This window comes from Plectropomus leopardus, chromosome 17 (genome assembly GCF_008729295.1).
Source record: "Plectropomus leopardus isolate mb chromosome 17, YSFRI_Pleo_2.0, whole genome shotgun sequence".
Classification (NCBI taxonomy): Eukaryota; Metazoa; Chordata; class Actinopteri; order Perciformes; family Serranidae; genus Plectropomus; species Plectropomus leopardus.
Window position 1 is genome coordinate 29,320,771 of NC_056479.1, and position 14,420 is coordinate 29,335,190.

General features: G+C 39.6%; 2 protein-coding genes across 4 annotated transcripts in view; one reads left to right on the top strand and one right to left on the bottom strand.

Annotated features, from left to right (window-relative positions):
• lsp1a (lymphocyte specific protein 1 a) overlaps positions 1 to 9,487 on the top strand; it is a 40,605-nt gene extending 31,118 nt beyond the window's left edge. The window contains exon 13 of the mRNA XM_042505356.1: positions 8,705 to 9,487. Coding sequence (XP_042361290.1) covers positions 8,705 to 8,727 — 23 coding nt within the window. The 3' untranslated portion in view covers positions 8,728 to 9,487. The remainder of the gene's footprint in view (positions 1 to 8,704) is intronic.
• prr33 (proline rich 33) lies at positions 3,202 to 13,374 on the bottom strand. Of its 3 annotated transcripts, none has more exons than XM_042505306.1 (4): positions 13,265 to 13,374; positions 12,857 to 12,904; positions 5,594 to 6,691; positions 3,202 to 5,512 (listed from the first exon to the last, which is right to left on the bottom strand). In XM_042505306.1, the coding sequence occupies exons 3-4, from the start codon at positions 6,674 to 6,676 to the stop codon at positions 3,494 to 3,496; spliced, it is 3,102 nt and encodes a 1,033-aa protein (XP_042361240.1). In that variant the 5' UTR covers positions 6,677 to 6,691; positions 12,857 to 12,904; positions 13,265 to 13,374; the 3' UTR covers positions 3,202 to 3,493. The 3 variants fall into 3 exon arrangements, with proteins under 3 accessions (XP_042361240.1, XP_042361239.1, XP_042361238.1); XM_042505305.1 differs by having other exon boundaries at positions 3,202 to 5,384; positions 5,439 to 6,691; positions 13,265 to 13,373; XM_042505304.1 differs by having other exon boundaries at positions 3,202 to 6,691; positions 13,265 to 13,372.
• Positions 13,375 to 14,420: the final 1,046 nt, after the last annotated feature.

The following is a 14,420-nucleotide window of genomic DNA, read 5'->3' on the forward strand; positions in this document are numbered from 1 at the left end:
AAAATCCTAGAAATAAATCGAGTATCACTGCTTTAAGGCCTAATTCAGAGAAGAACTGATGAGTAATGATTTTGTCTCTGAGCCTCAAATCGTTTCTTCATCTGATTCTCTGCCTGAAAACAAACTGATGCTTAAAAAGAAGCACAAACTGAAAAGAAATTGTTGAATAAAGTCAAACTTTATTTTGTGGCCCATTTTGGTGCAGGATGTTCGTACAGAGTGCTTCACATAAGAAAACGATACAAAGTGTTTCACTTTAAATAAAAGATCAGTGGTAATAAAATACAGATGATCTGTCCTCAGCAGTACTGAAATTTCCTACCTCAAATTTTATTGATCTGACATGTTTTTCATTTAGCTTTTTTTCTTTGGAAAATGAAACTCAGTGTGTCAGACGGACCAAGAACGATTAAAAAAACTTTTCACAATGTTTCACTCAGGTGCACACAGAAGCATAATGCATAAGCACTTTAAAGAAAAAAAGGCTTTTTAACTGAAATACGAGAAAAATGTTGTTTTTAAAATAAATAAATAAATTATTATTTTGTTAATTCAGCAACATTACCTCTTTTTTTTTGGTGAAAAATTTCTTCTAATTCTGCGATAATAATCTTGTTAATTCTAAAAACAGAAAAATTTTGTTTTTTCTCTAAAGTGAATGCAGTCCACTTCTGTAGATGCAGGCATATAAATAGAAAAAAATAACGTTCCTAAAGAGAAATCATCTTAACTGCGGCTTAAGAGTTTTATTAGAAACACAAATCAAGTCAAGATGAAACTCTGCTCATTTATTCTAAAAGTTTCGACAACAAATATTTAAAAATGCACATAAATTAACTCCATCACACATGAGAAATCATTAAAACAACATTTAAAAAAAACAAAAAAACTAGAAGAATTAAGTTTAGATTATCACCCACGCTGCTTCACAGTCATTTCAAATCTTTTTTGACCCCACAGTTCACTACCACACTGACCGCCGTCATGGCGGAGACTGCTCTTCATTCTTTAACAACTTTCGAAAGCATTAAACTCAGTCGGCTCTTTAAGTCACAATGAAATCAAACATTTTGTCCACGCTTGTTTACTATTTATTTGCATATATTATTTTAATGAATGCCAATTTTATCCACAGTGCAGGAAAAACTCTTGAAATCTCAAATTATTGCTCATTTTAAACTCCTGAGTGCTGATTGTACAGGGAGCACTGGATGAGTGAATTTATAAAGCTTGCTAATGTCCGATTTTTTTGTCTCTTAAAGATCCAGCTGGAAACAACATCGTTAGATGTTAATTTTTGCTTGAATTTAAGGTGGTTAGACATTTAAAAAAACTGTGATTTTCATTCCAAGCAAATTTAATGTCTGTCCAACATACGAGTCCAATGTCTTATGTCATTTTGCCGTCCGGTGCCAGCTGGAGATGCACATACTGAACTTTCATCTATTCTTTTCGCAACTTTTCTTATTTATTTTGACAGGCAACAAAAAAATTTGAATTCTACGACCACAGAACTCTTAACACCACATTATGTAGTGGTGGCACATAATGTATTAAAACGTTGCCACCATGCCACCTCCCAAAATGCGTCACCATGGAAACGATGCAAATGGAAAGTCAATAACAAACAGTTGCAGTTTTAAAAATGTTAATGTTGTAAAGCAGTTTGGCTGGGTTTCGGAAAAGTTCTTGGTTTTAGTAAAAAATAACTATAAGTTATTGTAATTAAGGATGTGTAAATAGGTAACGTAAAAATAACCCAACATTAAGGTTTGGTTTCACACGGGACACAAACTGGTCTCCTCGGTAAAAGTCTTGTGTTTGTTTGACTCGCCTGTACACTTTAAACCTCCTTCCTAAGTGGACTTTCATGCTCTTTATACCAGCTGCGCCCACCACGACAAAGGATCTGACTTTCCATTGGCATTGATTTTGTGATGCTGGCGTGTAAATTTAACCCGTTGCTTGCCACCACAACATAAATGTGGTATGTAGAGGTTTGGCGGTCGTGGTCATTTCACGTATTTCTGTGAGACCAGGTTTCCTCTCTGCCTGTCCCATTCAATCATATTTTGTTTCTAACTGACATCCAATTGGAGCATTTTAAAATGTGATTTCACTGTGACTTTAATAACAACCACCTACAAAAAAAACAACCAACTACAGTCTAAAAAAAGAAAAGAAAAAATCAAAAATCTTACGTACGAGGTCTTTACCCTGAGGCAAGTAGCACCATTTTGAATAAAGCTGGATATTTTAAAGATAATTAAAAGATAAACATATTTTTCTTCTGTCAATAATTTGTCTTAAAATCATTAACTTCAATAATCATTAAAAAATCTATTAATTTCCTATCTTTAAACATAAAGCTATTTAAATGCAATAATGGAGGTTTGATTTTTTTTTTTGCAACTTTAAGTTTAAAGAATAATTCACCTGCAAAATGACCATTTGTACATCGATTATGCACCCCGTGTTACCCTGATTTCATGTAGAGAACACTGAATTTCTCACATGCCTCCACGGTGAACGAAGAATCCAAAAAAGGCGAACATTTTTCATGAATTGAAGTAATTGGGGTCCAAGTTAAATGACAGCAAAACTATATCAAAAAGTCTGTTTACAAACTCTCACACAACTCGTGCAATATAATCGAAGACTCATTTATCCGCCTTGTGCTCAGAATTTCACAAACACGTGACTTTTTACTAAAACATTATAAAATAAAACACGCCCGTACAGTCTCATGCATGGCCCAGGAACACTCTGCGTGCTGCTTATAGGCAGAAGTGTTTTATATTGCAAAGTTTAACAAAAAAGCAGTTGGATAAATGAGATTTGGATTATACTGCGCAAGTTTTGTGAGAGTAAATTTTGATATAAATTTGCTGCTTACTTCAGTTCACAATTGTTCACCTTTTTTTTGGATTCTCCATTCACCATAGAGGCATGCAAGAAAAACAAGTTTTTGTCACAAAGTCAACATATACAAGGAAGGAAATCAATATACAAATAGTCATTTTGCAGGTGAAGTATTCTTTTAAATTTCAATCTAACTACTGCACATAAATATTCAGTCTCAGTTTCACAGACAATTTTCTTTACAATGTATTTTCCAAAACCAAATATTTTCAGCTCTATAACTTGATCTATATTTTATTGTGAACGTGTGATGAAAGGAACAAATGAGAAGCTCTGAAATTACTGAAAACATAAACGCTTTAATCTGATGTAACGTCTGAATGACTTTAAGACAAATATAGTTTTCTCTCTCTTTTTTTTCAGATAATCCACAAATACAAACATTTAACATTCAGACACCCAGTCACACGAATTCAACACAAAGCATTTGTCAAGTATAAAGTTCGAAGCCGACCTCTCTACAACACAAACGTCATTCGTTTAACAAAGAGACTAAGATTTCTGCACCTGTACATAAAACCTGTATCAGAACTTTTTTCTTTACATTTTCGTCTAGGCAATTTATATGAGCTTAAATAGCGGTGAACCCCCTCGCTGTTCTGTTAAAGTCTTTTGGTTCCTCGTCTTTACCTTTCCGCCCAATCAAACCCATTTCGAAAACAGTTGAAATTTTCGTCACCGGTCTCGACGCCGCCTCTTTCAGCTTTTTAGCGTCAAACTTTGGACTGAAAAGCAGCACGGGCAGCCGGTAGGCAAACGAAGGTATCTCTTGTAGCTCGTCTTTTTGCTCCTCCTCCACCTTCTTCTCCGCCTCGCTTTTGTTTAGCTCGATCTGGTGCATGATGTTCTCTTTCGTGGAAAACATTTGGAAGAGGACAGCGTCCCACATCTTTGTTGCCATGGGAGCGTCTTTGGTTTGGTTCTCGTCCTGAGTGTCAGGCTTGTCGGCGGCCTTCTCAGCAGCCTTTTTCTCCTCGCTCTGGTCCTGCCCGGTGGCCTCCTTCTGAGGGCCTAACTCTGGAAATTTGGGCTCCTCCTGCTCCACCACCATGTGCTTCTTGAGCCGGGACCACCCGCTTACTTTAGATTTCACTCCCTTTGGCTTTTGTATGACTTTAAGAAGGGGCTCGGCTGCAAGGGGGGCTTCATCTGCTTCCTTTTTCTCGTATTTATCTGATGAAGCTGATTCTGCTTTCTTTTCTTTCCCTTTGTCCTCACTTCCTGTTGACTCAGCTGCCTTTAAGTCTTCGACTTTAGACGTGGTAGCAGCTACAGGTTTTGCTGTCTCTTTTTTAACTGAGACGTCAGCTTTTTCCTCAGTTCCAGTTTTCTGGACTTTATCTTTGCCTAAAAGTTTTCTTACTGCCTTCAGAGGATCCTGGTCATCACCTTTGGGCAGAGGACGTTTGGCTACAGGAGGTGTCATCTTTGGTTTGGCGGCTTCTTGAACTGGTGCTGTCACCTTCGGTTTCTTGGGGGTTTTCTCCTCTGCTGTTGGAGGTTTAGCCTTTGGTGTTTCTTGAACCGCTATTTTTTCTTGTTTTGCTGCAACCTGAGTGGATACTGAACTTGCCTTTTGTGTTGTTCCTGTGTCAGATGCTTGTGAGACAATAATAACAGGGATCGAGGGCACGGTGGCGATCTTCTGATCTTTCACATCGGGTTTATCTACATCTTTGGCCGTCTCTTTGGATTGAGACGCCTCGGATGTGGTTTGTTCCTTCACAGATGGCTTTTCTTCAGGTGTTTTGGATTCTGCCGTTTCCTCTTTTGAGGCTTTAACCTCCTTTTCAGGTTGTGTCTTAAAACCGGAGATAGCAAATGCTGGAGTGTAAGTTCTGATTCCACCATAAGCAGCATATTCAGCCGGTGTCAATCCACGGTAGCCAGACTTTGGTTTTTGAGACACTTGGGTGGGTGTTTTAGGTCTTTGAAAGGCCACTGGTGACACACCAGAAGGCGATGTCCCATATGTTGGTGTCTTTGGTCTTTTATAACCAGGTGATGTGGACATAAGTCGGGATGCCTCGTACGTTGGAGTCTTAGGCCTCTTGTTGCCGTGAGGAGGCACTGTTGGTGTTTTTAGCTCAGATGTTGGACTTTTAGGTCTTTGGGAGCCAGTTGGAGCAGTTTCTCTGGTCAGATCAGGCTCTGATTTTGACTTTGTGATGCTCTGTTGGACGGGTTTAACAGCAGGAGTCAGGTCCAAATGAATGTCCCCGTTTGGTAGTGTTTCAGTAGGCTTAGATTCAATAGCTTTCGCACTTTCAGAAACTGTTTGGGGCGTTCTTGACCTGTCTGGCTCTACTGTGATTGGTAACACGGCAAACAAGAGTGGATTGGGTCTGGAGACTTCAAAGACAGGCGTTGCAGCCCGAGTCACATGGTATGCTGGGGTTTTAGGCCTTCCTGCCGAAACCCTTGACTGAAACTCAGAAGTTGGTGTTAGTCTGATTTCAGATGTCGGAGTTGCTCTTTTGAGTTCAGATGTTGGAGTTGCTCGTTTGATCTCAGATGTCGGAGTTGCTCTTTTGAGTTCAGATGTCGGAGTTGCTCTTTTGAGTTCAGATGTTGGAGTTGCTCGTTTGATCTCAGATGTCGGAGTTGCTCTTTTGAGTTCAGATGTCGGAGTTGCTCTTTTGAGTTCAGATGTCGGAGTTGCTCGTTTGATCTCAGATGTCGGAGTTGCTCTTTTGATTTCAGATGTCGGAGTTACACTTGTAGTGATCTCTGCTGTTGGTGTTGTGCCTCTCTTACTTTCTAAAGTTGGTGTTTTCCTCTGAGGATCTGTGCCCAATAAAGGAGGCTGAGCTGTTGGTATTGTACCTCCTCTGACCTCAGATGCCAGAGTCAGGTCTTTACTTTGAGGTACTGTGCTGCCAATAGCGGTTAGTCCAGCTGTGTCATACACCGGTGGGGTCCTGGATAACTCATAGTACGATGTGCTTGCTGTGTACATCCTAATTTGAGGGACATCAAACATCGGTTTGGGCGATCTTGAAGGTTCGGTTGCTTTGAATGTTGGACGTGGACTTTTGGATTTGAATTGGGTCAACACAGTGAGAGGGCGAATCACAGCTTGACCCCCTGTTGCTGTATAAGGAGTCGGGCCTGGACCTTTTGTCTGTGGAGTTCCTGCACCTGCAGCAGGTCTAAGACCAGCCTGAGTTTCACCAAATGTGCCAAAAGCTGGCTTTTTCACTTCAGCAGCTGGCACTGTTGCCTCAGGTACAGAAGAGGCTGGCTGAGATATTTTCGGCACCTCCTGCTCGGCAACTGGCCCCTGAGCTGATGAGACTCCAGGAAGGTGGGTCGATGCAGAATATGAAGAAAATGTGGTAACATGCTGTGAGTAAGAGTATGATGGGGTCGCCACCGTCTGAGGTGAGAACCTTGCTTCTCTTTTGTAAGCTGCACGCTGCGGGTAAGGGGACGCCACGTGTTGATACAGCGGCCTGACGGTGAACCGTTGAGGCTGCTGAACACCGAAGAGGCTGAACGGTGTCTCTGGAGTCCTTGGAGGCGTGGAGTGGTCACTGTGCTCGAGGTCAGGGCTTGCTTCATTCACAGGGGAAAGGCTGGAGCGGAAAGGCGCGGCGGACTGCGATGCCTGAGCGGAAGCCTTTTTCTTTGCGGTTCTTTTGAGGAGCTTCTGAAGCCGAACATTGTCCTTTCCAGGCTTGGGCAGCAGGGGTGGGGGGTACTGCTGGGAAAACAGGCCCGGCTGGGTCACAGCACTATAAGCGACAGCCATGAGCGCGTCAGCACCCTGTGGAGAAAAAAACAAAAAACAATAACTTTTAGAAAAGGGGAATTAACGGGTGCTGGGTAGCTCATTTGGTAGAGCACGTCCTCTATGTTTAGAAGCTATGTGGCCTCGTCACAGTGGGTTCGAATCCGATATCCCTTCGCTGCATATTATCTCCACTCTCTCTCATCCACATTTCCCGTCATCTCTCTAGCTGTCCTATCAAAAACAGGCCAACAATAATAGAAAATCCAACCAATAAAGTCATCACAAATTTTAAAATGCTGCCCCCTCTTTTATTAAATCTAACATCCAACCTGTCCTTAATCAATACTCCACTGTCAAAGCACTTTGTTAACTCTGTTTTTAAAGGTGCTTTATACATTTATTATTATTATTATTATTATTATTATTAATATTATTACAGTGAGGAAACATTACTTAAACCTAGAGTCCCAGATGTCATACTCACACCTCTTTATGCTCTCTAGTCAATCTACCATGCACGCACATCTAGTCTTCTCTATAACAATACACTCCTGACTGTGCAGACGCACTTGTCTAACTCTGTATTCTCTTATATCTCTAGGTGCTTATATGAGCTCTATCACTACCTCAAGAACAAGTACCTTAATAATGGTGATATATCATCAAATCTCTCTTATCACCTCACAGTCGAGAGAGTGAGAGATAAGGTACATTAAACATTATCTAATAAAGACTGTCCAGACTCGAGCTTCTCAGAATACTACTAGAAACAATGACATATCTAATTATAATTCTCTTCAAATCAGCTTGCATCATCTCGTACATCACTCTGCGTGAGCACACAAAATGAAGAGGATGCAGAGCTGTCCAGACCTTTATAAACATAGGACAGTTTCGTAACATGTTCTCTTTTTCTCTCTCTTCTTTCTTCTTCTTCTTCCCTAAAAAAAAAAGGGAAGAAATTAAATAAATCAAAAAAAAAAACCCTAAAAATAAAAAGAAAAAAGAAATAAATACAAAAAAAGAAAAAAAAGACGAAAAAATGAAGAAAATGGAAAAAAAAAAAAAAAGTGCAGAAAAAAATGGAAGAAAAAAAAAACCAAAAAGAAAAAAAAAAAAAAAAAAACTAAAAAAAAAAGTAAAAAAAAAATAAATAAAAAAAAAAAAAAAAGCAAAAGGGGGCTGATGTAAAAAGGAATAAGCTGAAAAAAAACTAAAATAAGTAATAGCATGAGCTTCTAAGAAGTATATGTTCTGATAGAAAGCCATATTATGCTTTTCCACAAGCAGACAGAGAGCACCACGCGTGGTTGGACTGGGTGTTTTTCAAACGGAGAAAATTTTTTGTTTAGTTCTGAAAAGTTTTTTTTCCACGGCAAAAATGTCATGGTTTTTGTGTACAACTTGGACTCTTCTTTTCTCTTTATTTTGTCTTCGTACTTTTCTCTTTTTTGGATTGATTCTTTTACTTTTTCTTTTTTTTTTCTTTGAAAAAAATTATACTGAAACGGATTTAGTGTTTCCTTTAAGTTTCTCCTATTTCATTTTTTTTGGTTCTTAATGGTTTGGTTTTGTTTGTGTAATTTTCTTCTTGATGTTTCATTTTCTTTTTTTGTAGGGGATAGGAGAAAGTTGGGAAAAGTTGTGAGAAAAAATAAAAGGGTTTTCACTTCTTCTCTTTTTATTTTGTTGCTTTTTGTTGAGTTGAATTTTGTTTCTCTCAAGGGATTCCTTGGGGTTATTATCTTTCTTTTTTGTGGGAGTTTCCATGGTTCGTTGTTAGTTTGAGTAACTATTATTATTACTAGTATTATTATTATTACAGTGAGGAAACATTCCTTAATATGTAAGGTCCAACATCCTATTACAATAGAAAATATATAAATATTCCATTTCATTGAACCTCTCAAAAGGCTTCAGACCTTTATAAACTCTGCAGTTTCTTAAATGTTCAAACTTTCCAAAATAAATCATGACATTTGACATTTGGACCACATAAATGCATATAAATACATATTTAACATTTTCTTTTTGTGTCTTTTGCAGATTTATATCATAATGATTACTGAGAGGGTGTCGTCTCTGCAGGAACGAACAGAAGCGACCACTACAGGCTCAGTATTTCATTTATATCCACGAAATCACATTTCCAGATTTTCTCAGTTGTACTACTACAAACCAACAGCTCAAGTCCAAAAGTTTTAATCGTCAAATGTTTATATTTGTTCATTTCCCTCTTTGCTTTTGTATTTTCTGACTTTCTGTTTCTATTATTATGTACATATCTGACAGTGAGCTTTAATGTTTCTGTATTCTTGTCTGCTGCCGTGTTTAGGTGAACCGTTCCTAATATCTGCTAAATCCTTGTAATATGGTGTGTAGGGAAAAAGTCTCTAGAATAGAAAAATCACATTTTCCATTCACATAGAACTGATGGATCACACTTTATGTTATCTGTTCTGCACTTTTGGCTGAAGAACAATCTGAAACCGTAGAGCTTTGGAGAAACACATTTTGTCAAAAACTGCAAAAGCAGAAATACTGACGATAACAGCAACACTGAAAGTATGAAAATGGAGCTGATAGAGTCTTGGCTCATTTGGTGCAGCCATGTGTGCAAACTAGAGGTCACAGATTATCTATTACACTATCTGTTACAGCTCAACAACTTTTATCACCTGATCTTTACAATCAAACACTTTAATCTGTATGTTTTTATCAGCTCTGTCTCTGTACTACTGCAGACATTTTTCAGTTTTAATATCTATGTACTGCTGATTGTATGTGTTTATAACCCCGTTTCTTAAATAAATTAAAAATACTTTTCTACTTTTGCAGTGCCTTCATTGTCAAACTGCTTTAGCCTAAACAAAACGTTATCTTTTTAAATCCAAAATGTTCACTGCATCATCCAATAGTGAGTAAGATATCCATAATATTACAGCCCCACCAAGGCTGTCATCATGTTAGGTACTCAACCTAAAGTTACATACTTTATTTAAAGTTACGTACGTTAGGTTCAGGGGAATAAAGTTACATAGGTTTAGGAAGAGAAACATGGTTTGGAATTGTAAAGTTACGTATGTTGGGTAAAGGCCAGTAAAGTTATGTAGGTTAGTTTCAGTAAGGTGAAGTTACATTAGTTGTTGAAAGTAAAGTTACGTAGGTTGAATTTAGGAAAGTTAAACTATCTACATAAGTTATAGGAAAGTAAAACTTACCTAGTTTGGGTTTGAGAAAGTAAAGTTGGGTTTAGGAAAGTTAAACTTCCTACATTAGGTTTAAGAAAGTTAAATTATTTAGATTTGGTTCGGAAAAGTAAAGTTAGGCAGTTAAATTTTTGGAAAGTCCTCTTTGGTCCTGAGAAAAGTACCTCAAACACTTGCTCAGTTTCCTTAAAATCACTGGGGGCGATCAGTGTTCCCTCGCGGATGTCTACTAATGATTTTTGAACTTTCCTAAAGTGCTATAAATCAGCCAAAACTTTTTCTTGACTACACAAGAAATATCCAAATAAAATGTCCTGATTGTGTTCCTGCTTCACAGAGGATGACCACTTCAGTTTAATAGCTCCATGATCTTTTCTTATTTAAAAATGCTTTATTTGAAATCAAGTATAAATGCAGTTAAAGCACAGAATAAATAGAAATCCCTAACATGCAAATCTAAAACAATGCACTTTTAGATTTTAAGTTTTTCGATCTGAGTCAGATGGAGGGAAGAAACGTTCGCCACCCACAAAGGAGCCTGTTATCCTTCAACCGAGGTTCAAACATAAAAATCAACGATTTCAGTTTACGATGTTTTCATGCAGTTACAAAACATCCTCCACACAGATGACACTTGTTTAGGTGCCGTTTATAAAAGCCAGAGATCAGTTCTGCAAGCTGTAAAATCAGCAGGAGAATCCAGCTGGAGTCTTCCTGGATGATGTTACCGCCTCACAGCTGATCCTGGATGCTTTTTTGCTTTCGCCTAATTTTAGTTTGAAGGCCGAGAGGAGTCCCAGCCAATCACCTGCTTCCCTTTTTTAAGACTCTTGACTTTTTACAGGCTGCATCACTTTCCCGAAAACAATAAATCAGGGTGCTGTGATGAGGATCAGATGGAGCCTCTGCAGCTTCAGCTGATTTCTGAGCATCAAAAACAAACTCCACGTAAGGTCAAAATCAGTATACTCAGTATCAGTGTTATTTCTATGGACATTTAGCTGGTATTTGTTGCGGTATCTCCATCGTTGGCCTTAAATTCCTAAATATTAGGTCTTTGATTAGCTATCAAAGGACCTTTTTTGACCAAAATTAAAAAAAAATCTCTGTGCAGCTGCAAAACACATTTGGGCCTTATAATGAAGGTAGCACAGTCTGTGAAGACTAAATTAGTCAGCAGTACTCAAAAGTTTTGAGAACTCACTAATTAGCTTTACCACAAGGTGGCGACACTGCAGCGGGATATTTATGATTATTTGACACTTTAACGTAGCAGAATTGGCAATAAAAACGAACGAATCCATCCACGCACCATTACTTTCCTAGTTTTCCTCCAAAGCTCTTAGTTCATGGAATTTGGAGACTATAGCTAGCCTTGTTAGGGAAACTCGTCTCAAAATTTAGAGAAATGTGCCGTGCTGTATTACACACATTTAGATGACGAGATGCTGTAATGTGGAGGCTCTTACACACCTTCGGTAACTCGTGGACAGGTGCAGGGGAAAATTGTTCTTTGGTAAAGTGAATTCAGACACACTGTCCTATCACTTGCAATATTATTGATAATATTTAAATTGACAAATTTTCAGTCCTCAGACCTTCATCAGGTAAGACAACTAAATGTACATAGCAAGGACACTCAGCTTGCTTTGCTTGGGGGCCAAATAAAAGGAGGCCAGGGGCCAGTTGCAGCAGCTCCATACATGCTTCTGGGATTTTAGGATATTTCTCTGATTTTAGGACATTTAGGACATTTCTAGGATTTTAGGAAAATTCAAGGATTCTAGGATTTGCAAGGATTTTCAATTTCTAGGATTTTATCAAGTTTCTAGGATTTTGGCACATTTCTAGGATTTGTATGACTTTTCTAAGATTTTAGGATGTTTCTAGGAACTTAACACGTTTCGAGGATTTTCTGACATTAGGAGCTTAGCTGTGACCTCTGTCAGGTGGTGCAGGGGATCCCCTTTGGGCACCTTATGTAAAAAGTCATTTTATTTTAATTGTTAATTCAAAAATGGTTGGATATCCTTCCTGCACCCTATCAGGCGCCAGATTTGGCCCGTGGGCCTAAAGTTCAGCATCACTGGTGTATAGGATACACATTTTTCAAATTGGAGAATTGCTTCAGGCTTACAACAAATTAAAATTTTGAAAAAAATTTGGCCATTACTCATTTCTTGTCACAGGGAGCCACTGGAGCGGGGGACTAAAGAGCAGCGATGGCGGCCTGTTTTAAAAAGAGGTAATATTTGATCCATACCTGATATTATGAGGTTACGGTTAACAGTTTTATTTTTCAGCTTTGTCAGGATCCTGTCGTGTCTCCTCACACTTAAATACACACATAGATGTGTAAATATATCTGCTGAGGGGTGAAAGTGAATGCAGAGCATCTGACCTCACAACATCACAGCCCGGCGGCGCTGGATTGGGCGTCAGAAATATGTTGTTACTGAGAATACCCAACCACACCAGAGGACAAGAATTTAACATAAAACGGTGGATTAATGTTTTTTTTCGTCTTTTTTTCCATTCCCCCGATAACACTGCAAAAGCGTCATATAATATTAGCGCAATCAGTCTGAACATTAAAAATAAGAGCGAGATAAGTTTCTGATAACTGTACAAAAACAACTGTTTAATTTCCTCGGTTTATTATGTGTGTCACCTCAGTGAAATGTAGGCCAGAGCTGGTTGTGTTTTAAAGCCCTCCCTCCTCCCTCCCTGAACCCGCAGCCTGTCTGACACATGAGAGCTCACTCCTCCTTTTAAGGCGCTGGTAGGTTTGGTATTTGGAGCGCCTTCAGGATGCAAGTTCAAAAGAGGAAAGGGTAATAATAGCCGTGTAATAAAAAACCAAGTTGGTCCACAATGCCCTCCTTAAGTAAATGAATGCACCCCAAAAAGTCATTCTGTGAAGTTATGAGTCTTCACACTCAAACACAGCAAACGGTTTTAGAGTTTAGATGGAAAAGACGGGACGTACCAGGTAAAAACTTGTTGCAGATGTTCAAGGCGCTCCAGGCGGGTTCCCCTTGACGGACAGGAGAGAACATTCATTCAGGTTCAATGTCGAATATCAGACTTTATTCCCTATAATTACACAGCAGGAGGATTACAGCAGAAAGCTAAAATGTGCTCATGATTCAGTCATGCCTCGCTGCAGATAAATGACAGGGCAGAGTGTGATTTGAAGCCACAGTGCGAGGCTAACACTTAGCTCAGCCCTGCTGGTGCAAAAAAAAACACCCCGAGCTCTTCACACACACACGTCAGATCTCTGGCTGCAGAGGTGGGGGGGCTCTGCATTCGACAGCAGCTGCCTCCTCAACACTGCTAACAGCTTCCCTGCGCTCTATCTGGTGAATAAAAGGCGTAATTGTGGCGTGTTTACCTGTGCGAGTGCTGCTCGGGGGGCGGCCGGCCGGCTGCTGCCTGCTTGTCCCAGCCCGGAGTGTCAAAGCGGCAGGTTCATGTTGAGCCCAACTCGACCCCCCTTCCTACAAATGGAAGGAACAGACGCCATGGCAGTCCAAAAATAAATCCTGAGCCGTGTGAGCTGCTCAGAGTGACAGCCGAGCGAGGCGAGACGCAGCGCCGACAGGCCACAGCACCTTAGGTTTCACCACCTCAGGGCTCTAAATGTGGGGTCCGAGGGCCATCAAGGGGTCCTTCATGGATGTGCTATGGATCCGGCAGGGGGCTCCAAACATGAGTTCAACGTCACATGATTTGAATAATGTAGAAATAATTCAGGGGTTCTTGATGGGATTCGGGTTTTCCAGGCAGGTGGGCTGTAAAGACGTTTTGGTTGGTGGAGGTTCGTGGCACCTCATCACACCCCAGACCTTCATGTGGGAGTCCAGTGTTTGCTTCCTGTCTAAATTTGATGTTTTTCCACACCGTACTACGTGCCTCCTTCCCTCAGTCCCAACCATGCAGGCCAGATCGTGCTGTTGTTGACGTCCCAGCGTCGGTCGTCATGTATTTTTGTTGCCGAAACACAAACACATGCAGCATCATCCCTGCATGTGCCCGTGTGGACATCATGATGGTGTCATCAGCAGCAAACACGAAATGATACCCAGAGCGTAATATCGAGACAAAGACGTCTACTTTGTGGCGATTCAGGATGAGAGCGTGTTGTAGCTGGATTAGCATGATTGTACAGAAACAGGTGAAACGACCACGACCTCTTTATATTGCTCGGTTGAGTTCGGGCATTTGGCAAAAAACAAACCTACTTTGTTAGGTTTTAAAAAGATTTTGTTTTCTGTCAGTTTTTGTCATGTACGGAACGTAAATATGTTGTAAATTGACATTAGTACGTCACATGACATAACTTTGTGTTACGTGTTAAAAGTTAAAATATAACATTAACTGAAGTAGTTTAAAGAATGAAAGTCTGTGTAATGCTGCAAGTTATCATTTATGTGTCACATGGAAATAATACAAACTTAAGTGGGATCCCGTCAGCTCTTTTAACTCGTGTACTGTGATTCAGTTCTTTACGCGTCTTCTTAGATCTTTGGCTGATACTTTATATTTGT